The sequence below is a fragment of the Melopsittacus undulatus genome, chromosome 2 (assembly GCF_012275295.1).
Source record: "Melopsittacus undulatus isolate bMelUnd1 chromosome 2, bMelUnd1.mat.Z, whole genome shotgun sequence".
Classification (NCBI taxonomy): Eukaryota; Metazoa; Chordata; class Aves; order Psittaciformes; family Psittaculidae; genus Melopsittacus; species Melopsittacus undulatus.
This window is the reverse complement of record NC_047528.1, coordinates 119,423,882-119,451,351: the sequence shown is the minus strand read 5'-3', so window position 1 is coordinate 119,451,351 and position 27,470 is coordinate 119,423,882. Positions and strand designations below refer to the sequence as shown.

At 38.8% G+C, this 27,470-nt stretch overlaps 1 protein-coding gene across 4 annotated transcripts; it reads right to left on the bottom strand.

The window, feature by feature from the left end:
* Positions 1-1,123: 1,123 nt before the first annotated feature.
* On the bottom strand, positions 1,124-27,470 carry HJURP (Holliday junction recognition protein). Of its 4 annotated transcripts, XM_034060211.1 has the most exons (15): positions 27,434-27,470; positions 24,331-24,407; positions 22,724-22,867; positions 21,071-21,137; positions 19,591-19,655; positions 18,400-18,427; positions 15,063-15,118; positions 13,462-13,497; positions 11,520-11,585; positions 10,295-10,393; positions 9,404-9,464; positions 6,863-8,448; positions 6,263-6,326; positions 4,995-5,103; positions 1,124-1,808 (listed from the first exon to the last, which is right to left on the bottom strand). In XM_034060211.1, exons 4-15 carry the CDS (start codon positions 21,099-21,101, stop codon positions 1,685-1,687), a joined length of 2,325 nt encoding a protein of 774 aa, XP_033916102.1. In that variant the 5' UTR covers positions 21,102-21,137; positions 22,724-22,867; positions 24,331-24,407; positions 27,434-27,470; the 3' UTR covers positions 1,124-1,684. The 4 variants fall into 4 exon arrangements, with proteins under 4 accessions (XP_033916102.1, XP_030910832.2, XP_033916100.1 ...); XM_031054972.2 differs by lacking the exons at positions 22,724-22,867; positions 24,331-24,407; positions 27,434-27,470 and adding an exon at positions 22,137-22,288 and having other exon boundaries at positions 11,520-11,581; positions 13,458-13,497; XM_034060209.1 differs by lacking the exons at positions 22,724-22,867; positions 24,331-24,407; positions 27,434-27,470 and adding an exon at positions 22,137-22,288.

Genomic DNA, 27,470 nt, shown 5'->3' with positions numbered 1-27,470 from the left:
TGGTGGAAGGAGTAAATATGATTGGAAGGGAAGAAAAATAGAGCTAAAAATAGAAGACACATCAAGTAGCACCATGAAATATTTGTAAGTCTAGGAAGATATAATCCAGGAATCATTATACATCTGCAGTGATGCTCAGATGCTACCTGTCTAAACAGAATTGTTAGGAAAAGCAACACAGGCTTCTGTTTGCATCATACTTTTAAGTCTGCTGACTCAAATGGATGTTGGAGAATCAAATTCTAAAAGTCATTGTGTAGCTTCATCCCAATTTTTGCTACTGCTGTCACCAAAAAGGTGGCATTGGGATGAGCTTATATGCCAGCACCTTAAGAGAAATGCCCCTTAAAATTCTTTCAAAGTAATTTTCAGAGAGACCATTGCTATGTTGTCTGAATAAGCTTACCTTCCTACATGGGTTAGCCTACATTCAGGCTGCTGCATGAAGTCACATCCAGAGTCAGAACATGTCCAAAACCCAAGTCCAGTTTACCTTGAAGCTACTTCAGGACAGAAAACATCAAGAAAGTTATGTAATTTGTTAGTACTGAAATAAAGAGAAATACTGGGAAATAATTACCTCAACAAATCCAAGGGGTAGGTAGTTCAGAAAGCATACTCCCTACAGTTCATCCATGTCTGAAACAGGAAATAAAATGAGCCACAAGAGCATTTCTATAAGACAATCTTCTGTTACTGTTGAAGGAAATATATAATATGCAAATGATAAGGGATATGTGCGTGTCTGTGTGTGCAAGTGTGTGTGCATTGCAGAAGGCCTTGTCTTATCACAGAGTAAACCTCACTGAGGATGGCTTCTTGTCCCATTCAAGAATAACACTTAAGAAAACAAGATCTTGGTTTTAAGAGCTACAATAGAGCACTCCTGTGTGCCCAGACAGTAAAACCAAAGAATGCTTTTTATCTTTCCTGGAGCTCAGAAAGCTGACAAGGGGTGATGCTTACCATGCAGAATGTACTTGACCTGACATCACCTTGCTAAGAAGGAACACAGCAATGACAACCTGTGGGACCCTGCCACATCATTTTCATGTATATGCTGTAGGTATATAAACTCCTCCTGAGAATTCCCATACCTGAAATAAAACACTGAAAGCAGATATTTGTTCAGAGTAGGTTTTTATTTAGAAAATGTCATTTGTGTCAGATACAGTTTTGTCACAACACCAAGTAACTATCAAATCCACTGAAAAAGATTAAATTATATTTAACAATCAAATCAGAGGAGTTACTTTGAAATCGTAACACTAAAATTACATACCAGGCACATTATAAATCACAGAGTATAATACTGCATTTGGATCATCCAAGCCCAGTTTAGAAGTTATTTAGTACTGATGCACCCATAAAGCACAAATAGGCAGGAATTTGGCAGAAAGAGCTGGTTACCAGTATGTTAAGAATCAAAGCTTATTAGCAGATAAAATACTGATTATAATCTGTTATTATAAACACTAGTAAAAACGTAATTTAAACTTAGCTACGGAAAAGAGCCCTGATTCTCTTGCAATTCCTGATGAAGCCAAAGGAGTAAGCAGCGCCCCGTCAGAACGGACAATCCGGTTCCTGAAGATCTTATTACAGGGAAATAGATTGGAATTAAACATATATAACACAGCCGTTATTCTTGGAAGAAGAAAGAGAACCAAAACAAATGCAAGGTTTATAACACGTTTTCTTTGTAGCAGTCCATGAATGCTCCTTGATGAGTTTTGACCATGAAGTTGCCCAAGGAACTGCTAGGATTTTGGTCTTTCCCATCAGTGTAGCTTAGTTTTCTGTACACCCTATGGAAAAGATGCATTTAGATCATATAAAAGACATAAAAAAATACTATACCTCCTGAAACTCCACTGAGCAGAATAAAACTGAAACAAGTCACTGCAGCAAGAGATCTGAAAAGCTTGACTGCAAACAGCAGCAGGACTCCTTATCTGCATTCCTATGTGCTTTCAGCTGGACAGGAAAAATTTCATCCTATGTTAGGTTAATGTAGTAGCATTACGGAGACATTAACCGAAGTGATACAAATAGCTACTGAGCTTTGAGATGTAATCTTTGAATATAATCACAAATAGCTAAAGGTGAATGCCAAGTCAGAATAATATTGTTTCCTTGCATACCATTTAATAAAAGTAAATTTTCTTTAACATCTATTTTAAACTATTTTGGTTTACATCTGGCAATTGAGTATAGCCACATAGCTGTAGGACAGCACTGACACAGAGCTGAAGGAAAGCTTATTACTTATTTCCTTTCTGAAATCTCTTTCATTGTCACCTAGATAAAGGCAGTCAAGTTCCAGACAGGAAGATGATACTTCATTTCTTTCCACAGCCACTCATTACAACATACAGCATTTTGCCCCACGGCTTAAGCATAAAACTTTGGAGGGCTCTGAAACCACTCAAGAAGAGCTTCATTCTTGGGAATCATTGAAGGCTAAGAATATCACACTATAGAGCTAAGGAAGCTTGCCAGCTGAAGTCCATTTTGGCTACAAATCAGTAAACATGCATTTGTCTAAGTAAGGAACAAAGAAATAGATTTTATTCCAGATGGCTTGACAAGAAAGCATTCTGAAATCCTGATTTCCTACTCTTTCTTAAACTTCTCTACTTATATGCGTTAAGGAAAGGAAAACCTTTTCTTTCAGAGTAATTACTAATCTCATGGAGATGGCTATTTTCTATGGAGTAAGGAAAAAGAAGGAAAAAAAAGTAGTAATTCAAGAACTGAGCAGAAATTTACTCAGCTAAGTGGACATAGCATCACAGAAACAGCCATGTATCCTCATCAGCTTTACTTCTATCTTCCATGAGATCACAAGTAACTTAATATAATCCTTATCAATATCGTTATACATTTATATACAAGATAAAGTTTGAATTCCAGCTTTGCTTAAACTGAAACTTTTCTCTTTAAATAATGCGGCTTCTTTTCCAGTTCGCTTCTCCACAGAATGAGTTTAAAAATGCATTCAGGCTGCCTTTGAAGTTTTAATTTCAGCATCTCAAGCATAACATAGAATCATAGAATAGTTAGGGCTGGAAAGGACCTCAACATCATCCAGTTCCAACCCCCCTGCCATGGGCAGGGACACCTCCCACTAAACCATATCACCCAAGGCTCTGTCCAACCTGGCCTTGAACACTGCCAGGGATGGAGCATTCACAGCTTCCCTGGGCAACCCATTCCAGTGCCTCAGCACCCTAACAGTAAAGAATTTCTTCCTTAGATCCAATCTGAACTTCCCCTGTTTAAGTTTGAACCCATTACCCTTTGTCCTATCACTGCAGTCCCTAATGAAGAATCCATCCCCAGCATCCTTATAGCCCACCCCTTCAGATACTGGCAGGCTGCCCTGAGGTCTCCACGCAGCCTTCTCTTCTCCACCCTGAACAGCCCCAACTTTCTCAGCCTGTCTTCATACAGGAGCTGCTCCAGCCCCTGATCATCCTCGTGGCCTCCTCTGGACTTGTTCCAACAGTTCCATGTCCTTTTTATGTTGAGGACACCAGAACTGCACACAATGCTCCAAGTGAGGTCTCACGAGAGCAGAGCACAGGGGCAAGATCACCTCCTTTGACCTGCTGGTCACACTTCTTTTGATGCAGCCCAGGATACGGTTGCTTTCTGGGCTGCAAGCACACACTGTAGCCGGCTCATGTTCATTTTCTCATCGACCAACACCCCCAAGTCCTTCTCTGCAGGGCTGCTCTGAATCTATTCTCTGCCCAACCTGTAGCTGTGCCTGGGGTTGCTCTGACCCAGGTGTAGGACCTTGCACTTGGCATGGTTAAACTTCATGAGGCTGGCATCAGCCCACCTCACAAGTGTGTCAAAGTCCCTCTGAATGGCATTCCTTCCCTCTAGTGTATCAACAGAACCACACAGCTTGGTGTCATCGGCAAACTTGCTGAGGGCACACTCAATTCCATTGTCCATGTCACCGACAAAGATGTTAAACAAGACCGGTCCCAACACTGATCCCTGAGGGACACCGCTCATTACTGGTCTCCAGATGGACATTGAGCCATTGACCACAACTCTTTGTGTGTGGCCATCCAGCCAGTTCTTTATCCACCAAGTGCTCCACCTATCAAATTGATGTCTCCCCAATTTAGAGACAAGGATGTTGTGTGGGAAACATGACTGAGTTTGGGAAGGTAGCATATCTTGTGGTGCCAAATTAGACATTTTGGCAGAAAGCATTCAAAAAGTGTTTTGGAAAATAAAATGAGAACATGTTTAGAGAACTTTCACTGTTGTTTTTTTTTAAATCTTGGTGTCTATTAAACTAGTTTGTAATTAAAAATAAAAGAGATCTGGAACTTGAGAATGCTTTAAAAGTCACTTATTTTCTAAGAAAAAGCAAACGTAGTAGGCCAGTATCCAGGAAGCTGGAAGGAACGTTCTCCTTCCAGAGACCTAAATACACTGCCAGAGATGGTAACAGCAGGAAGAGAGGACCTTGATTATCTTCCAAACAAAGCCACTGTTTATTTACACACAATGCAGGTAACTATGCTCAAGTGCATAGAAGCTGACTTTAGAAAGTTGGAGTGTTTTTTTTTGCTAGATACTGTACTTCCCACACCCCAAGAATCTGAGAAAACTTGTTAGGTCAAACACAGAGCTACAATCAAAACAATTCTATAGTTATATCTAAAATAAGAAATACCTCTCTAATGAACACAAAATAAGGAGTAGAGTAGGCATTCAGTTAGGCCATCTTACTAACTTGTGTTCACTGGCCATTCATGCTGAAGGCTGGCTAGGTTTTGTCCATGGATTCTTACCTTCCAGTGCTCAAATTCAATCCAGGTTTGATAAGCCTGGGCTGTCCCAAGCATCCAGGCTGATTTTCATTCTAGAAGTACGTGTGTAAGCTACAACCTCCATACCTTTAATGCAGATACAGAGCAGCAAGAATGGCTTCTGAATTCCCCCTCCCCCCAAAAGGCACTTACCTTTCGTGATGCTTTGATGCATTTCTGGGATAGCTGCAATTCTTCATTGCCCCAGGCCAGCCAGAGTGGACATTTGCAATCCCAGATTCTGGTGATGAAAAGCAGTAACATGAAAAGGGCAAGGACAACACTGGCTAACACAGGCACTACACTATGCTGTTACAATATTAGCCTCCTAAAGCATTGGTAATACTTCACTGGCATACTTCAATGATCAACTTTTCTTATGAAAATATTCTAATGTAAAAATTAATTTCAAATACATTTTATACATTGACTACATTGAAGTGTAAAATAGGTTTCTATACACTTACAATTTATCACCATTAGAAAAAGGCAGAAAGAGAAGAAACAATGTTGAGTCCAGAAAAAGATGCAATACATAAAGTATGAGTTAAAAATTGAGGAAGGCAAAATAAGACAGTCCACCTCCATCAAATTGTTTACAATTAATCAGTAATGAAAATGTAACAATGCAAGAACCATGCAAACAAGCGCGTTCCTTCTGCCATTTTCTTCTTGTATACCAGCTGACAATATTTCAAGTCACCTTCCTCAGTATTTTCCATTACATATTAGTTATTATCTTGATGATAAGGTTCATAAAATATGGAAACATTAGTGATGTTACTTAGAAGGAAAAGAAGTTCAGGTTGTGTTATAAACATGCTTTAACCCAAACCAGATTTTTAAAAGCAAATTAAAAGAGTGACATGTAAAATTCTAAATTAATGTAGGATTTGTCTTTTTAATTTCTTTTAATAATACAATTCTACTGTCTTGAATTGGCAAATGTCTTTTTACCCAGATTAATTCACTTAAGCAAGTGACAGACATCATGCAACAACGCAACAGCAAGGTGCCGTAAAGCTGAAGAATCCAGACAAAAGCATTTGGTTATTAAAGCGTAGGACTAACAAGCTATGCATTTCGTGCCAACCATTTACATGGAGAAAATAAAAGCAACAGCAAACCTTAAATAAAATTAAAAAGAAAAAAGAGAAAACGAGCTGATAATAGCAACACCTTTAGTAGATGAAGTCCTGGCTAAACCAGAGAAAACCTTCTCAAACCATTTTTAATGTGCTATTCAGGAAACCCTTTTCTGTATAGATTCTATACTTTTTGCAACACTTACACATACCCAACTATTACTGAGGAAAAAAAGCTGTCACTTAAACAGTGGTCTATTCAGATCTGTAGATTTAGCCTTTGAAGAAGTGCTCATGACTGCTAAAGTAGCAATTCATAAAGTTTCTGAAACGAACCTTGCAGGGAAGTTCCAGGAATACTAAGAGAGATTTTATCTGAAGAGTCATGAAAGCCAGAGTCCTGAAAATAAAGCATCAAGAGATTACATTGATGGAAAACCCCATGTATTATTTCCCAGCTTGCCTCCAAGAAAATAACTGGGAACCTGGTAAGAAGGGCCTGATTTAATATTTAAGTCAACAAGTCTAATGATCCCAATGGAACTCAGTAAAGCTTTGCTGGTCTCACCTTGTCCATTCTATAAAATGAACAAAATATTATCATTTCAGAAGGATAACACCTGAATTAAAAAGGTCACTGCTTGAGATTATTTTAACCAGTGACACAGTCTATTAAAATGCAACAAAATCTCTTACCCAGCATTTTATGACCATTTTTAAAGTTATTAAATATAGTAAGCTTCCTTACATGACTCAGAACTGATACAATTGCCCCCCAAAACCTGCAAAAGAACTCTCCTGAAAAATAGCACCAGATGTGTGCTGTTACTAAGTTTGAACAGATTCCAGACCTAATCTGGCTTTTTAATAGCTTCTCCAAACACCTAAGAGTGCACAATCATTTAATTGTTTAAGTTTTAAAAGGTCCTCAAGTACCTGACTCTGAAAGCTGTGACTGTCAAAAAAGCTGGAGCTACCACCACTGTATGTGTTCAAAGAATCCATGCCAGCTGTGGGAAAAGTGATGTTTTTTCTGTGATAAACTTGATGTTTTGCTGAAGGAGAATAATGTTCTGGCATATTTTTCAGTCGCTTTCCTGGTGAACAAATAATATCATTTTGAAAACTTCCTATCCTTTTAACACTGGGAATTGCAAGTAAAGTTCGGACAGGTGAGTATACAAGAGCATTTACAGTTTCAGACATCTGCATTCCCTCGTATTTCCTTACATTTGAAGCGCTCTGAAAGCCAGGAAGTTTTGGAACAGCCTTCTTACATGACTGCTCATAGATCCTGTCAAATTCTCTGTCACAGTGCGTATCAAAGCTCACAGAATTCCTTAATTTACTCTTTACTAATCTGCCTCTCTCTTCAAGGTTTTGTGAATTTGAACGAGGTCTTGTCGATGGCCAAGGCTTTTGGATTGCTGTGGAACACAGTTTGTAGTACAGTTTCTCAAACGCATCTTCGTATTTCTGAGGCACATTTGAAGTACTCGGCACTGTAGACAGTGAGGTAAACGACTGCTTGTGCTGGAAAGAAGTTAGTCTTCCAGAAGTTAGGTTTTCAGGATTTATTAGCAATGTATTTGATGCTCTTACAAGGGAACAGTTTGTGACTGGTGTAAAAGTGTTACTGTTGCCATAGGAACTGTAAGTGGATGAACGCAGCCCTAAAGTATTACCATCAGGAAAGTCAGTTTTTTGAGTTTTACTTGCTTTCACCAGCTGAAATGCCGTTGACCCTGAACTGGCTGTAGTTGTTATAAAACGATGTTCAGAGGAACATTTGCATGCTAATTTTTCACCTTTGCATTTTGAACTCTTCAGTGTGACGGTAGTCTGTAAGGCATCTTCAACTAGAAAGGTCTCTCCCATTCTAGCCATAACATTAGGAAAATGGGTCTGTTTGGAAACTTTCTGCCCTTCTACAGACACCAAATGGTGTTCTAAACTTGTTTCAGAGTAGTCTTCTTTAATTGCTTTTGTGTCAATGTGAGAATAAGGTACCAGACCTGAGAAATTGTTATTGGAACACTTGACATCACAGAGTTCTCCGTTCTCATTTCCAGACATTCGATTCTGTATGTCTTCAATGTTATCGCTGCATATGCTGGATTGTGCTTGCTTCAGATTAAGAGACTTGAACTCTCTTATTTTGTCTAAAGTGACATTGAGCTTCAGTCTTCTAGAATGCCATCTTTTGTGCCTGAAGCATCTAAACATATATCTTAACTCTTTTCTCCGAGACTGCTTTGTCATAAGCCTTGTAAGTATCTTTACCATCGCCGGATACAAGTCAGCAAGAGTTAGACTGCTCCAGGAGCAGGCCTCATCTGCAGACTGATACTCTTCTAATACACTATCCCAGCAACTTTTATTCAGCTCTGGAGAAGGTGGATCCCTGGATATGATTACGGTATTTGTTGAAATGGGAACACTAGAAAACTGTAACCATAGAGATCTGGAAGAACATTCATTCGAAAACTCTCCTTTATTTCTGTAAACAGCAGCTTGGTTGCCTATTCAAAAAACAAAAGAAAAGCACAAATGAATCACAAAAGAAAACAGAAGGAAAAAACCCACAAACCCATTAGGGCACTTCCAGTAACCCATTACATGATTTAGGAATGACTGCATACAGTATGGATAGTCTTACTGTAATAGCATATTTCATTAAGTATTTTTGCCAGGCTAAGTGGATGATTAACATACAGTCTATTCTCAAAAAATTAAAAGGTTTTCTCTAGCTATATTGAATTAACAGATTACACAAGACAGAAGTGAAATGTGTTGGAAAACACTATTAAATAAATTAGCCTAATATATAGATATAAAACATTTTCATTATAGAGGCAGACTGCCTTGCTCTTTGTGGATCCCTGAGCAGGAGGAATGGTCTTATCCTACAGGTTTTGTTATTATATTTCCATATTACTTCAAACCTATGTACTTGGCTAGTACCAGTGCAGCTTTACATGCCATAAAGCATGATGAAGACAATGGTTTCTGTAGTTGTAAGGCTTAAAAACATCTACACCAAAATTCTATCATAGGATTGCATCAAGTCTGGAGAACTTCTGAATAAAGTTTACTGGCAAAGTACCACTCTGAGGACCAGTTACCAGCAGACCAAAGCCATTCAATTTATGTTCCTTGAATTTAAAATGAGCAGAAGCAAAAAATTAATTTCATCTCATTGAGCTTAATGCTGCTGAATTTTGTAGCTATGCTTTTTTTTCTGGGGCTACTTAATTACAGTTCTTTTTATGTATTAAAGTTATTTAGTTTCTAATTTTCAAATAGATTTTGCATAAGCAAAATCATGTCTAGCTTCTTGTCAAGAATTCAGCCTGTTGAACTTTTGTGTTGGATAAACATCGCCTCTGGGTTTCCATATTTGTTTCTAATAAATTTTAAAGAAAACACATTTCATAACTAACATATTTGACTAATATCCAAAAGATTTAGTTGTACCGATCAGTTCTCGCCCTGGTGAAGCTGAAGGAAGCGCTTTCAATGAGCCTTGAGGTGCTACCTGAAAAACAAAGAAAAAAGAGGCATACAATCTAATACCCTGATTTTTTTGCATATTAAAGTAACATCAAAACCTTATTTTTGACTCCTCCTTCTCTCTCCTTACTATATTAGATCCTGTACAGAGTTATGGTCCTAAGGGATTTAGTTAATTTTTGGCAAGGGGGAAAAAGTCTAGTCTAAGGCTTCAGTAAGAATTGTTGTTACCAGTTTAATCTTAGAAAGCTAGTTATCATCTTGGTAACTTCCATGTTATGTATTATACTTTAATCACAGAATGGTTAGGGTTGGAAAGGACCTTAAGGTCATCTAGTTCTAACACCACTGCCATAAGCAGGGACACCTCCCACTAGACCATATCACTCAAGGCCCTGTGCAACCTGGCCTTGAACCCTGCCAATCCCTTTCCCAAATAAAATAATTTACACATGGGTGTATACACCTGGATAATCTATACATCTCTGGCAACTCCAGTAGGAAACAGAAGCCATTCCATGTAACACAACCCTTTTGCCTCCAATTCCCTTGACCCCTCAAAACCAGAACAAAGCTAAACCAGCAGTTTTCTCTTCAAACCTCAAATTCAGACTTTTCAGAAAGCTTACTGAAGATCAACTCAAACATCAGGGTTCAAAGTATAAATAAAGAAAGCATTTGGTATAATCTGTTTCTAACAAACCATTGCAGTCAGAGATATGAGATACGGCAATATTTATGTAGACAGCAAGCAGGAGAGGAACAATGAAACATCAGAGAAGCTGTATTAGAATTAATTATGCTGCAGTTAGTTCTTATTTTATCCTAGTTAGCTAATAAGTAGAAATATGTTACCGTAATCCATTGGGGAATATTTCTAGCATTATCTTGTACTATCACATCCACTTGAACTTTTACTTTCTCTTGCTTTTTCTCATCATCTACATCCGAATTCTGAAAGGGAAAAAAAGAAATAATTAAAACACATAAAAGTTACTGAGACTGACAAAGACAAAAATTTTACTTAGGTGTGTTTCAAACCAGTGTTATTCAGATGAGGATATACTGCCAGCATACACTTGTTTTCAATGTACACATTTTATGCATACATTATGTGGGGAAAAAAACCTCCAAGCAACTGTGAAGGAACTGTATGTGCAGACATATAAAAGAGATAACTGACTAGTTTATTGATGCAGGCAAAAGTGCACAGTGCCTCAAGAAGACATGATAAAAGCAAAAAACCAAAAAAGGGAAAAGAGCTCTAGTGTCAGGTTACAAAGCACTGGTAATCAGGGCTGAAAATCTTTACACATATTATTAGCACCCATGACCTCATATACAATTTAAGATCTACTCTGTAACATACCTTTATGTAAAATCTAAAAGCATTTGGTGATAAATGGCAAATGTTTTTCCCACTCTCTGAAGGGGTCTGTATTAGCTGTTGTCAGAGATACGACAATGCCTAGTAGTATGCTAAACGAATAAGGAAAGTAAATTACCTTTTTGGTCATCTGTATTTGAGAAAGAGCAACACAGTTTTGGAATGGCTGTGCACACAAAGCATGTGTTGTGTTTTTATCAATGTAACTATTCTGGGTAGCCCTGCTATCCACTGACTAGGAGGGGAAACATCAGCAGAAGATGCCAGTCTGCTTTTGTTACGGCAGCCATTATTTCAGTTTTACAGGTTTTTTAAATCATATTTACCTCTTCAGACTGGACTATCAGGTGAATGATCATATTTTCTGTAAGTGTTTTCACTTGGTGATTCATCCTATTATTCTTTTTCTATACCTGTAGTAGCCTTCCTCAGGATTGCCTGTTGTACGCAATATGTTGTACTGCTTTCTCTGATATATTGATAATACCAAGACATAATACTACTTCATATTGGTCTTTATGATGTTATTTATTGATTCTCTCATTTGCTATACTTACTAAAAATGTGCATTAAGATGTAGACTACACAGAACATTGGGCTGACTGGCACGTGTAACTCAAGGTACTCAAATAGCTCAATCATTGCTATTGAACACAAAATTACTGCGCCCCATTACACACCAGATATTTTTACCTGGAAGTGAATGTCTTCAAATTTTCTTCTTACTGAAACTATCTCAGCATCACTTTCTCCACCTATAATTTGAAGATAAATAATAAATAAAAATCCAGTTGAACTCAAAACAGAAACGTTTTTAAACACACCCTGTATAACTTACTGACTAAATTGGTTTCATGTCAGAAAACTTCTTTTTATCTGTACTACATTTTCATTTTAAGTCCAATTGAAAACCACAGCTAATTAAGGGTTCAAGAAGAGTGAAGATAACTTGTTTGTAACCAGTTCTTCCAAGATTCATATGAACTATTTTGGAGTGTAAAATATTTCCAAAGCATTGCTCTGCAGGATTCATTAATGTGTGCATTTTCTCTCATTTCCCAATGCATTCTGGAGTATCCCAACAAAGATAGTGAGGGCCTTCTACCATGCTTCATTTTCTTAGTTGCTTATTATCAAGACTGCTTTAGAACTACTAAGGTAGAAAATATTAGAAAGCAAATTCATACCTTCCAACTAAATTTTTAGGTGTTCTATGGGTATTTTAATGACTGAAACTCAACAAACCATCCAACTCATCATTAGCTAAAGCCTTAGCCTTTCAGGATCATAAAACACATGACTGCATTGTAAGGCTGCAATTCTGAATTTTTCTGGCTGTTTTATCTTTATTCCACAATTGTGCTCACTGCAGGGAGGGAAAGAGCAATGCTGAAAAGGAAACAGTGAGTAAAAATAATCTTGGTTATGATATCTACCACATCACTGTCTCCTCAATACTATCCCTAAATTACTAAAACCAGAATAATTTTTCCAGCTAATCCCATCTTCCTTTTTCTTTTCCTACCAGTGTAATCACCATCTAGAGCTCTGCAGACAGCTGCTGCCATAGCACTAGGATAAAGATACATATGAAAGAAATGCTATTGTCTCTTTGGGAGACAAGACAATTCCACATCTTCCAGCAAGAATGTTGAGCAACCAGAGGGTTGCCTTTGACAGTCTACATGACCCCAGTAGAATTATAACTGAATCCCATACTTGTCAGATTACCAGTTTCTTCCCACAAGACTAATGGAAATTGTGATCACTTCATCCACAGGAAATCAGTTACTGAGCATCAATAGTCAATGAACCAGTAAGAAAGTTAATCATAGAATCAGCTATGCTTTTAAGATCATCAGGTCCAACCCTTACGCCTGGATTGCCATGTCCATCACTAAACCATGTCAGTAACGGCCTCAACTACATGTTTTTTGAACACTTCCAGGGATGGTGATTCCACCACTTCCATGGGCAGCCTGTTCCAATGCCTGAGCATCCTTTCAGAGAAGAAATTTTTCCTAATATGCAGTAGTCTAAACCTCTCCTGATGCAGCTTGAGGTTGTTACCTCTTGTCCTATCACTTGTTACTTGGTAAAAGAGAGCATCTACATCCTCTCTCCATCCTCCTTTCAGGTAGCTGTAGAGTGATAAGGTTCCCCTGAGTCTTCTCTTCTTCAGAACCCATTTCCCCAGCCACTCCTCATCAGACTCATTGCCCTTCTCTGAACCTGCTCCAGCAACTTAATCTCTCTCTTGCAGTAAGGATGCTGGGGAGGGACTATTCATTAGGGACTGTAGTGATAAGATAAGGGGTATTTGGTTCAAACTTGAACAGGGGAAGTTTACACTGGATATAAGGTTCTTTACTGTGAAGGTGGTGAGGCACTGGAATGGGTTTCCCAAAAAAGCTGTGAATGCTCCATCCCTGGTGGTGTTGAAGGCCAGGTTGGACAGAGCCTTGGGTGCCATGGTTTAGTGTGAGGTGTCCCTGCCCATGGCAGGGGGGTTGGAACTGGATGATCTTCAGGTCCTTTCCAACCCGAACTAGTCTATGATTTTATGATCGGCAATCTTTTTCAAAAACTTAAAAAAAAAAAAAGTAGACAGAAAGTAAATTAAAAACCCACCAAAGTCAGATGCATCCACATGGGAGTTCTCAGGAGATTCCTTAAAAGCACATGAAAGCAATTTTAAGACCTGGTAGCATAAACTGTTTTAACTAGTCTGTCAAATTTTCTGCTCTCACTACTTGTTCAGCTTTTTGGGGGTGGTGGTGGTGAAACAAACCAAGCCATAATTCACAAACTATGTCCAAATGACACCATCTTTATTAAGAAATCTGTACACAAATCTGTCTTGATTCATATCTCATTATTCAACCGGGAAAACTGTTTTCTTCCCAGTCCTTCTATATACCTTGGGAAGCTATTACTCAAGAGCAAATCTCAGTTGATAGATGAATTCTAATCACCAAATCCTGTATTTACAGGAGATTTTCTCTTATTCATGTTCCAAATAATAAGAAAAGTTTTCAAACTGCCCACTGTAAACAATTCTTAACTGTCTACTTCAAACAATCTTGATACAGTATTCCAAATAGGGGAGTTTTGCTCTATTTTGTAGAAGTTGCATAAAAAGCTCATTTATATGGATAAGGATACATCTTAATGCTTTCATTCTTTTCTAAGTGTTTACATCTGACACCATATTTTTCAGAATGCCTTTAAAAGTTTAAATCTCTTCTGGCCTTTACCAACATAAAATTAGCATATTGTGGGTTAAGATGTCGTCAATGAAATGAGACAACTCTAACTACCATCTATGTAGAATAAAAAATTAGGAGGGGCCAATGAGAAGGCCCATATTACTCCTCAAAAGCTGATTATTTTCTCCTTAAAAAGACAGGGAGTCAAAAGTTATTCTAGATGATCAGATGTTTAAAATTTGTAGTTTAACAAGTTAGACACACACGCTGCCTAAGGAAAAAGACACTTGATGGTTTAAAGCCTATACCCAACTGCTTTTGGATATCTCTCCCTTTATACAAACGTAAAAGATGCCAAAGTCCATGGCTGATATGGCTGCTATTCATAACCTAAATAGTACAATGGAGAGGAAGCTATGTAATGATGTGAAACGTATGCAAGCCCTAACACATAAGCAACATAAAGAGAGACATCATAAAAAAAAAGGAAATAAAAAGAATTTAAAAATCCATTAATTCACTGTCACAAACTGTATTAGACCACCACATATACAATGCAAAACGTGAGAGCATCACCATCCCAAAGCACAGAATGTATCAGGGGAGGAAACAATCAGGGGAAGTATAACAGATGATCAACATTAACCAGAACCTGAAGATTTTAATTTTAAATGAACACACACTGTGTAAGTAAAGACACATTGTTCCTAAAATAATGCAACTACCTTTGGGGAACTACATGAGGGGAAATATAAAGCCATTGTTTAGTGAGATATCTAATATTTGAAGAACTACAGTGAAAGAACTGCATTAAAACACCTTAAGCCCCCTTCTCCCCCCCCTCCCCCCAAGTACTTACTTAAGGAGAATAATGTGATTCAATTCAGCAATTAGTAGGTCTTTAAAACGTAATTTTGTAGCTATAGTACAGTAACACCTGCTCATGCTCTTTTTCTTAGGTTTTGACTACAGAAATACATTTTCCCAAAGAGGCTTTATAAAAGAGGATGCACTGTGGTGCCCATACCTGACATACTGTTGGATGTTCATCTTCAAAATCACTGGCCTGTTGCTTTGACGTTTCTTAGGATGCATGGGAGGGAAAAGACAATTCTATTTCAATCCAATAGGTCACAGATCAATGCTGTACCTGAACTCATTACTTCATCATTTGTATATACCCTTACCTTGAAAAATATTTAACAAACAGTTAACAAACGTAGTACATAGGACTGAAACAAATAGGCAAGTGACAGAACAACATTCTAGTCAAATACATCATGCTAGTTCTGACCAGAGGTGTACATCTACCGTATTATGTTTTCTTCTTAACCCAGAAAGCACCCCAGAAAATAAGATTTCTCCCTTTATCAAGAGGTACCAATTATAGAAAAAGACTACTGCAAATTTTTTGTGAATTTTTCTTGGCATAGGTTGAAAAGGACAAGAAAGACTAACTACTCCTAAAACCTATTGCATCTTTCTAATGAACTTAGGCATCTGGGGCCTTTCCAAAAGAGCTATGCCTGTCTTCCTGCACAGATAGACCCACCTACAATCCTTGTGGGTTGTTTCCCCATTCCCCACCCCTGCTTTATCTCATAAGACGCAATATAAAGAGAATAAGAGCTGTTAATTTAGCAGACAACACCCCTTTTTACATTGCAATCTACATTTTGTTCATCGGCTGTCACAACTCAAATGGATTTAAGTAAAACTCGAAAGCTACTCGACTCACAAAGTAGCTATCTTCAAACAAATGTGACTTCCACAAAGTCTTTCACAGTTAGCCTCTAAGCCAGGTATTTTTGCTATTAAAATTACTCAGACCAGAAACTGTTTTCATATTGCTGAAAAAAAAGTTAACTTTGACAAGGCAACAGTTAGAAATGTATCTGTAACAAGCTACAACCTTTCAAGTTTGGATGAAGCCTTGGGTGCCATGGTTTGGTGTGAGGTGTCCCTGCCCATGGCAGGGGGGTTGGAACTGGGTGATCTTAAGGTCCTTTCCAACCCTAACTATGATTCTAAATTGGTATACAGTGCATACGATTATGATGTGCACATAAAACTTATTTCATAAACCTATTGTTAATACTGCCTAAACTGCAAAACCATAATCTTTCCCAAAAGAGAAGATGTATATTTGCAAACACATGACTCTGCTGTACTAAAGCTGTAGTGGCACTTCTCAAGATGGGACGCACATGATAAACTTCAACTTCAAAAATAAATATAATACATGTACTTTAGCAGATATGTTTACCCTGAATTAAGCAAGTTTGTTTAATGCTGAATTTGTTGTCCTTGGTTTCTTTCCGGTATTTCCATTTCGAGATAAGCTGATGCTAAATATTACAAATTATTTTGCCTTTTTTTTGTTAAATTGTGAGAAAACTTCTCTCTTACCCAACTCTGGCACACAGCCACTACTGACCTCTATAAACATTTTGCATAACTTAATAGTGCCAATCATACATCTAAATATCTCCATTTTTCTAAAGGCTTAAAGCATAAAGAAAACTAAAGATATCATTTACTGCTTCTTCCATTTTAAAGCCGCAACTAACTTACCTCTAGATATCTAACCTATTAAGAGCAACTCCATATTCTCCAAGAAACATATTTCAGGGCTTTCTTACTGTTTACATTTGGAAAGCTTTTCTAATATTAACCTAGAAGCTTACTTTGGTTTTTCTCTCCCTTCCCCCTTAAACCCTGTCTCCAGTGGCTCTAGTCATCCTTTTTCCAGCCTTCTGTGACTCACTCAGGCCAGTCAAGCTGCTATGAAATACAAAACGAAGTACTTCACCAGAAGTTTTATCACTGTTAAACCTTTTTCGTGCTATGCATACTAGGCACCTGTGCATATCATTTAGGACAGTGTGCCCTATTCTTGGCTGTCTCAACCAATCTTCAAAATTGCCTCTTCTTGCATTTAATTATTCCTAAATATCTATTGCATTGAACTTCCCTGCATGGAATTACACAAATTTTACTTGCAGTTTTAGATCCAATTTAGAAAGATAACCAGATTATCTTTCACAGGGGTCATCCCTACTTGGTATCATCTGCAAATTAATTACGGGCATCCCTTCATCTATTTACTTAAGTAAAGTATAAGCTAGTAAATTTGCTCGGGAGGAGTCCTGGAAAAAAGTCTGTCATGTTTTCCCCTCAACTTGGACACAGACCATTGATAACTCTACTAAGCACAGACTTCCAACCAGTAGGAAATTGGGCTATAAAACCACTCTCTCATACAAAGATAATGAAGCGTATTATACCACTGAAAGGCCCTGGCTTCAGATTGTAGCCTCAGGAAACTTATGCCCAGTATTTTGCAGAAAATGACAGTAATGCTTCCTTTAGAATATATTAGATCCATCAGCATATATTCTCTAGAAATTAGAAGCAAAGGTATAGACCATATGAATTTTGTTGTATCAGGCCCTTATTTCTTGTGTCAACATTTAATAGGCTGATACAAAATGTATACTTAAACCCTGTATGGACAAGTTTTTTGGTATGACTAAAGGAAGAGAGATGGTACAGGCTGTGTTTTGTCCTCAGGTGTTCAGCATGAAAGTTTCCCAGGCAAATGTCATACAATAGGCAACAGCTAGAAAACCCCCATGTCAAAACCTTCAGAGAAGACAACACAAAATACCTTTGCTGTGTATATCAATAACTTCCCCCATTATTTATCTCAATATTTTCTATTGGAATATACAGGTCCTTTCCAAAACAAGGAGAAAAGATTTAGATGTTATATCTCTCTAAGTAGGATCAGAATTTCATCTTGTGCAGTCTTGATTTCACTTCCATCACAATACTTGGTCTTTAATGAAATAACCATACACAACTTTTTCCTCCAGGCACCCCGATTTATTCAGTATACAGAATAATCTGCTACATTTTTAATAGCTCATCATGTGACCTCATGAGATTCCTTTAACACTCATCTCTTAATATACCTCCTTATCTAGTTATTTTCAAAAAGACAGCAACTTCCAAATATCTCCACTAGTTCACCCGTGTAAGTCGGGGTTGGAATTCTTTCATTTGATAAAGATGGAACAGAACAGACAAATAAAACGAGAAGCTGTCTAACTGATATAAGGAGATTATTTTGTGAGGATAGCAACAGCAATTACAATGTCTTGATTAATCTTAAACATTTGAAACTACCTTTCAAAATCCTTACAAATATAAGAATTGCCAGGGTTTTCTTGGTTCCCCCCCCAAAAAACCCAACAAAACAGTGAGTATTCTAAAGTTTGGCATAAAAACAGGACTGCTTTTATTAAGTGAAGACTCTGGATATGGTAATTTATAACACTTATTCATTAAAAACACTTTACCTGCATTCCTTTGACTTCTTCTATTCCTCTGCAATTAGAAAGATGGAAAAAAAAAGTTAAAAAAAATCTTAGACTAGTAAAATTATTTTAACTGATACCTTTATTTACCTTGGTACATCTTACAACTAGGCAATTCATAAATAACCATTCAATTTACTTCAGGTTTCACACTGCCTGGCCAGAAAAGCCACAAATACATGGTAAAACTTACCCCATCATTCACTTCTTTTCATACCATTGCTGTTAAAATCACTTCAAGAACATAAGCTATAGCTACCTTATCCCACATAAGACACTAAGACAGAGAACTCCTCTTAGAGTCCTTAAAGATGTAGTCTGTAAAGTTATGCAGCAATGCCTGGTAGATGACACACAAAGTATTAACAGAAGTGGAAAGGGAAACAGAGTCTCCTTTCCGATGCCATTAAATCCGCTCTTGCTCCCAAAGACTGACTTTCACTACTCATCCCCTCACTCTGTGGGGTTCAGAATAGCTGCTATGTTAAGTGCCGAGACACACTACATGACTTGGCTTTTTAGACAGATACTAGGAACATAGCAGCAAGGTGAATTTTGATAGTTACGTGAGAAACACAGAGATTTTGATGCAGTCACTGCTGAGTGTTTATGGTGAAATTTAGGAAATAGAAAAAGAAAACACTGCTTGTTTAATATAAATACTCAGAACAAGAAAATACAAGTAATATGCCCACAGCAGTAATGGCTTTAGACTGGCACAAATAGTACTTTGGCTGCAAAGATACTTTAATTACTCTAGCATTATTTTATAGGGAAGAAGTCTAAAGATAAAACTAGTAAGCCCTTCAGAATTTAAAAGCTGATTACCTGAACAGACATAAATTGATTCAATGCATGTTAACTTCAATGACAATACTGTGAGGAAATCCAGAACCATGTTCCCCCATCAGTTATCACTTCAAAGTACTTTTCCAGGTTTACGAGTGGTGCTAACTGCTACTAAAATAGTCATCTGTTTAAGTCTACCCCATCTGACAGACTTAACCCATCTATCCCAAAACCTTATTTTAAAGCAGATGTTGACTTCATTAATACCTCTTGCAAATATTATATGGCACAACAAGATTTAAATGTGTTCCTACATATATTATATATATAAACGAACACTATTGCTAGATTGTGACTGCATAGGAGGATTAAATTATTAGATACCTTAAATAATTCCTGCTTCCAGGTTTTTATCTTCTTGGCTGATATGTGTTCCCAGTGTTTTTGTCCTAGAAATAACAAGTGATATCAATATAAATAGAGCTTTTCACAACACTGTCAATACTGCGCATCATTCTAACAAGTAAAACACTTAGGAAGAACACATTACAGAGTAACAAAATATAATCAAATCTTGAATTCCCTCTGGTACAATTCCTGAAATAAAAACTTACAGATAATTCCCTTACAAACAAGAGAATATTGTAATTTCAAGTTAATCGAAAAGTCAGACCAAAAAATAAAGAGCAATTACATGATGAGTCTAACACCACTGAACTAAAAACCCAAAGAGCAAAACAGATCCAGATGCTACAAAGAGGGATAAAAAAAGTGTAGAGCTTATTTTATTTCTTTTATTTTATTTAATCAATGTACACTACATGGTAACTGAGGTTGTTTAAAGCCATAATTTAAGCTCTACAGGACTGAGATCTATATTCATCCCATACCAAATAGAGGTTACTAAACACAACTCTTCACAAATCCAAGACTGTGTATTACAGTGCTGCATGCATGTTTCTTCCCTCTCCAGATGGACAATGTATATAAAATGCTATAAAATGCAATCTTCCCAGTCTGCAAAGTAAATTGTGTTTTGTACAACAATTATATTGGACTTGACACTGTAGTAGTATTTCAAGTGTATGTCCAGTAAGTTCTACTTCACAAGAATTGATATGGCAATCTGAATATCATAGCCCTCACTTCCATAATAATAAAAAATGGGAGAACATTTCATTTCCCATTAAAGCCACCAAGACCCTAAATGACAAGTCCCACTAAACCCCTGAGAATGTACTTTACAACAGCAGGGTTTTGGTTGGGGTTTTTTTCCACAATAAGTTTTCCATAAGCATTATTACCTCTATAACAGATTGGCAACTACAATGAAACACTGGGAAAATATGATATGGCATAATGTGGCATAGATTTACACTAACCACATGGGAACATTCAATAGAAAGTTAAAGAGACCACCTGCCCAGTCCAGCCCGATATTTGACATATCTGAAGCTTATCAGAGCAATCTTCAGAATTCTGAGCAGAAACTACAGAATCCATTCATGCCTATCAACTTCCTTTGATTCTTACTCTTACTTGTCAAGCAAATATTAACCACTGTTATTCTGATCTTTGCTAATAACTCCTTTCTGTTGTCTAAAACAGCATGCAGGACTAACGTGGGGCATATAAATTCCCGAGGTATTACATGCATGTATAAAAGTTCACATATAATATGCCACACCTAAGTAGACAAAATACACTATATGTTGTAATTATATGTTATATAACTATACAATATACTATCTGTTATAATCATATGCTATATGAGTGCCATATATTACATGACTGCCAGCAATTGCTTGCTTTACTAAGTCTAAATACACAGCATGTAAATATCAAAGCTTTGAGAAGTTCTTACCATCAGGTGTATCGTAAGTCAGAGTTTCCATGGAAATAAGTAAATCATCTTCAAAAGGATGATTATACTAAAAGAAAAAAGGACCATTAAAGATTAGAATGATTAAGACAATGTTTTAAACATGCATTTTAAGTATTGTTTGTATTCTTAGAGAAATCACACTTATTTTAAACATATATGTAAGTCATTCAGTCTCGATAAACCAGTCAAGGACAAGAGTTTTCTAAACTGTTTAAATTACAGAGTTTCTTCTAAACTTCCTCTGTAGTGTCCTATAGCAGTCACTTCGCCTAGCCTTACAGCTCATGATGTGCAAACATTCCACACCTGGCCTTATGCCAGCACCAAAACTTTAGCACAAAACATTTCCCGTCAGTGATAATGTTGACAACCCTGAATGCATCTCTGGATAGAGCTCTACGGTTCCATACAAAACGGCTCTCAAGTAAGGATTCATGGAGGGAGCCACCCACTTTTTTCTGCGCATACTGGCTAATTTGGGTTAAGGGCACCATAAAGACAACTTGGACTTAAAGTTAAGTCACTAATTCAACATTGGCAGTCCCAGATCTAGGTCTTACGGACGTATTCGAGGAGCTAACTCTTTGCTAGCAAAGACACAGGGGTGCACGGCTCAGCACAAACTGCAAAGATGCAAAACCTAGGGTGACAGCTGCTTTTGGCAGCCAGGACAAAGAGGTTGTGACACCACAACAATTAACTGTCAAGAGAATTCAGTTCCTACACCTTAACGCACAGACAGAAAGTTGACCTTATCACTGACACCCAGGCACTTGGAGGTGGTCAGGCAGAAGGGGAGCGGAGAGCGCTACCCCTGTGCGATGCGAGGTGCTCAGAGAACCTTCCAGAGGGACGCAGGAAGGCAGCCAGGCCCGGCCACGCTACAAGCCGACTCCGCGAAGAAAGCCGTAAGCAAAACCCGTCCCCGAGAAAGGTGAGCGAGATAGGGCAGCAGCCGCGCAGCTGACAGGGCTGCCCTGCCGCCATCACCTCAGGCCGCACCAGGCACCCAACGGCCGTGCCGGTGCGTGAGAGGGGCTCTCACCCGTTCCAAGATGCGTTGGAAGGAGACCAAGAAGCGGGCGTTGCTCTGCCGCAGCCTCTCGTCCAGGTCCCAAGCCATGGCGAGAGGGCAGCTCCCCTCCGCAGCACCGGGGGACCGGGACGAACCCGCACACCGCGGCCGCCACCACACGCTTCCACCCCGCCCCACGCCAATTCAAATTGTCCGCCTTCACGTCACGGCTTATCGACACACTTCCCACCTCTGATTGGTCCTTGCTCAAATCAGTTCAGAGGAAACAGCCTATCCAAGCATGGCTGGGAGCGCTTCTCATTCTGACTGGCTGCTCCGGCGGCAGAGTGCCCACCCCCTCTGTTACGTCACCCACCTCGGAGCTCTCCCATTGGGTGCAGGGCTCGCAGAGGGTTGGAAGCGGCTTAAAGTCACTATTCTACCTAGCAACAGCCGTCGTCGTGAGCTCCCATTGGAGAACCGGAGAGCGGTGCAGGCAGGGAAGGTCTAGGCGGAGCTGAGCGGAGTATAACCTTGTGTTGGCTTCCGGTGAGCGGCTGTAGGAGTGGGGACTCGGAGATTTGGTGTTAAATGGTTCCTATGAGTGAGCCTCTTACCCGTCGTTCTCCAGCTGCTTGATGGGGTTGCAGGCTGAGACTGCCGAGGAGGCTTGGAACTGGCGCTGCTGAGTTGCCTGCCCATCAGTGTAGAGATCCTGGGTATCAGCCCCTTCCTCTCTGATATTCTTCAAGCAACTGTTCCTTTTTAATGAAGACAGAAAGAGAAAACCATTAATTAAAAATAATTAAAAAATTAACGTTTTCAGCACATCACATTCCCTGGAAGGCCCCATTACAGGAGCATTTGCTGTTTTGCCAACATAAAAACATAGATGCAGTTTCCATAATGGCCTCTTGTCTAAAGCTGATTTGTATTTATCCACTTAGGGTCTATTGTTTCAGTTGAAACGGCATAAATAAAGGAAAATACAGCTTTATCCATTTTTAAGAACTATTTAAGAAGTTTCCATAGCCAACAAGTTCTGTGTTAAGGCTTTATCCTATTTCTGGCAGGTTTCACCCTTTTTGTGGTTCTGCATTAAGGCCCTACCATTTTTCAAAGTACAGTTTTTCTCCCACCATGACACAAGCCCCCTGAGCAAGCCTTTTACAAGAGTAGTGAAATGTTGATTTCAGCTACCAGGAAAAGATGAGTGTGACGGATCAAAGGTGATGCACTTGATCCAGCTCCTACATTTGTTGCTCTCCTCCCACTGGGATGAATGCAGAACAGAGCAAGAACCAGTATCTCACTGATTATCACCTAACTGCATATCCTTTATTTGCTTGATAGATTTGCAGAAGCTTTCAGCACTTTCTCTTGCTATTCATTTTGATGGAAGATATGCTTTGAATATATAAAAGCTTATATAAAGTTCCCAAGATGAAAAACAGAATCATAAATACCCTGAATAAATTAGATTCCATCTCACATTGAGCTGACAAAATTTGTGGGCTTTCAGTAGTTTGAACCAAGTCCCTATAATCTTTCTTTTCCCATGGGTAAAGAGAAATAATACTACTGCTTTACTACTTCTTTACTACTACTTACTCCCCTGAATACTGGAAAAATAAATCCTATGATACTTTCAGCATGGTCAAATATTGGGGTAAGTCAGAATAGTAGCATAAGGTTTATTAGTAGACAAGTCCATATACGTTCAGGCCAAGCTTTACATACTGTGTAGTAAGGCCTGAAGCCCCACACATAAAGAAGGATAAAGGAAGTACTGGATAACTAACTATTCAGTTCTTCCAACAGAGCACTAATCCCATGGTAAAAGAAATAATAGAAGCATCATAAAGTCACTTGTGGGGAAAAAAGCATCATAAAGTCTAGGATCACTAGATCACTCTAGGATCTAGGGTCATCATGGCCTTCATTGTGGGGTTTTGTGATCTCATTGCTCAGATAATTAAAGATTGAAATACGGTGCACACATAAGGTGAGGTTAGGTACTTTCACATTTCCTAGCTTAGGACTCACTCACTTCACAACTGTAATGTCTTCTAATTTCTTAAAATGCAGTTTTATACTGGAAATAATAGAAGCAGCCCAGACTTGTTTTACATTGGAGGTAACATAGGAAAACAAGGATATATTCCTGTTATTTCAGTTTTACTGTTAGAAGGTCAGTCATTCAGACAATCTATCCAGTAGTTACCTATGGCTGTTTTGAATTCATGCTTCACTTCACTGGAGTGACAGGAGAGCTCAATTGCAAAGAATTTCTTCCACCACCTGTGTGAGAAAAGGAGAGTGGCATTCAGCAGTTGTGCACGACAGCTATCCTATACCTGTACTAACTGGGGTATTTGATAAGGTGTAACCAAGACTCCATGACCTTAGGAATCACAGTCTACAAAGATTAGCTAATGCTTTCACTCAGAGAATGCGTTTAGTCAGACTGCACAGCAAGGTAGTACATCAAACTGCAGACAAGCAAAAGAAAGGAAACAAGGAAGAGCTATAGTGTTAAAACCTTGATGTTAAGGTCCCTATAGGAAACAGCAGCTATTATTTTTCTTATGTGACCAGAATGGCCTATCTTTTCTTAGCACTCTTCTGTACTTCTTTGTGTGTCTGCTGTTTGCTTAGTTATTGAGGTTGTAAATTAACAGGACTACTCATTTGTCTTGTGTTTATGCAGCACCTAGCGTAACAAAGTCTTTGCCTCAGGTTCTACTCCAGCAGAGGTACTTAATAAATCATTTAAACTATTTCTGAAGTAATGAATAAGCTGAGTGCTGGGAGAAGTGGTTTGCACTCCTCATTTCAGTGGGGGTGAATGGGTTTAAAGGTGTAATATGAGGAAGCATGGGTCTCGAACAGTACCAGTGGAGGGATGGATGTCCTGGTCCTGCAGTCAGTACAAAGCCAGACTAGGTTCTCGCTCTGCCACTAGGAAAGGGCAGACTGATGTCAGCAGGAATTCCCTATGGTATGAAGACAGCCAACATCTTTTTGATCTTATGATTAAGTTAACAGTGAACACTGTGTCCTTTTTTACTATAAAAGAGAATATTGTTGATTGAGACTGCCCAGGGGGGTCGTGGAGTCTCCCTCTCTGGAGACATTCAAAACCCACCTGGATGTGTTCCTGTATAACTTGCTATAGGTGGCCCTGCTGTGGTGGTAGGGACATTGGATTAGGTGATGTCCAGATGTCCCTTCCAACCCTAACAATTCTGTGATTCTGGAATAATGATGCAGAAACACAGACTTTCAAGAAGAAAGCTTCTTTGGTGCCTGTGTAGTGCTAGAAGCTTGTCCTCTGTTTTGCCAAGCTCCACATCTTCTGCAGTTCTTTTTGAGTAGGTCTGTGCAGAAATGTTTGACAGAAGATTTAACCTCAATTTCTATTTGATTAGTTTGGCTAGTGGAAGAACAATTTGTGGGACTGAGTTGTGTGTGCACTGCTTACCCTGTGCTATACTGCCATATGTAATTGTTTTATTCGTGGTGCTTATTTGTATTTGGAAAGGGCTGTGTCCTCTCTAGCTCAACACTTAGCCCAGCCTGAAGCTGTATTTTATCCCTTTAATCTTTTTATCACTTTTTTGTAAATCAAAACATCTGCACTAAGTGATCATTTTTACTGTTCTGCTCTGAAGTCTCTCCAGTCAGTCAATGTCTTTGAGTATGCAGGCATCTGGAATAGTAAATGATTCTCTGAAAGCAACCTCTAAAGAACCATATAAAAAGTAATTTACACATCTATTCTCTGTAAATGTTGATCTTCAGATATAGCCAAAACATCACATTGACTATTGAAATGACAAACTCATCTCTCTTCAGTGTGTGTCTTCCGGATTGCATGCTGCTCTCACTCTTTGTACAGGGGAGTATGAAAGCATGGGATAACTGCTCTTTTCCAGAAATCCTTGCACAGCTCAGTTTGTGTCAAGTCAGTGAATATAATTAGAGATTCAGAGGCTGTGAAAAACCAGTGACAAGCGGAGAGGGGGGTGTAGCTGTAGGCATGCAGAAGAGCTGGCTGCCTGTGGAAAAGGGAGTGTGAGCATCCCAGGATAAATTCATCAGCATAGACCAGGTGCTGCAGCAGGCACTGTGTACCACTGCCTCTGTGAGGAGCCCTGCATTCCCTGATCTCCTAGGGGTAGGACAAAAAGCAGTATTTTACTACTCACAACTCTATCCAAAGTCATAAATTAGTTTCTTCGCATAAGACAGTCCCTGTATTCTGTTAAACAGGCAACTGTTTCCAAGCCTTATCATAATTAAACACACCCAGCCACTCCATAGCTCTGCTTGTATAAAACATAAAACAACACAAAAAACCCCAATCACACTTGGCCATCAGGAAGCCATCAAAAACCTTGCTCATGAAGCCAAATACTTTGGTGAGCTCCCAACCACAGTATCAGGCTGACTAGCATTATTTAGCTCCCTACTTCTGAACCTGACAGAAGGGAATCGGAGAGGGCTCTAAGGATGTGTTTGCTGGGTCACTTGTTCTTTGAAGGCTGTTAAAGCCCTCAGTCATTCAAGAGTATATGTAATTTTGGTAGGGGAGTAATTTAATCAGTTACAGTCTAATCAGTCCTCTGCCAGAATGATCTTCGCTATTTTCATGTATTTCCTGGTCGGGCTGGGGACAAGAACTAACTTTCTTCATAGCAGCCCTGTGGTGCTGTGGTTTGGGTTTGTGGCTAAACCAGTGTTGGTGAGACATTAATTATGTGGCTATTGATGAACAGTGCTTGCAAGCACAAGGCTTTCTCTTTTGTTCCCACTCTGCTGCTACTCTCCCCTGTCTCCCCATTTCCCCCCAAGTGAGTATGAGTATGCTGGGGCTGTTCAAGAGATTGGGAGGAGACAGCTCACCCAAACTGACCAAAGGGATATTTCATGCCCTATAATGGCATTTGTAGCAATGAAAAAGAGCTGAGCAAGAATCATAGAATGGTTTGGGTTGGAAGGCACATTAAAGCTCATCCAGTTCCAAAACTCCTACTATGGCCAGGGACATCTTCCACTAGACCAGGTTGCTTAAAGCCTCATCCAGCCTGGCCTTGAACACTGCCAGGGAGAAGGCAGACACAACATCCCTGGGCAACCTGTTCCAGTGCCTCACAACACTTAACAGTGAAGGTATTTTTCCCTTATATCTAATCTAAATCTACCCTCTTTGTTTAAAGCCATTGCCCCTTGTTCTAGCCCTACATACCCTTGAAAAAAGTCCCTCTCAGTGTCTCTTGTAGGTCCCCTTTAGTTATTGGAAGACTATTTTAAGGTTTACCCACCTCTCTCAGTCCATCCTCATATGAGGGATGCTTCACA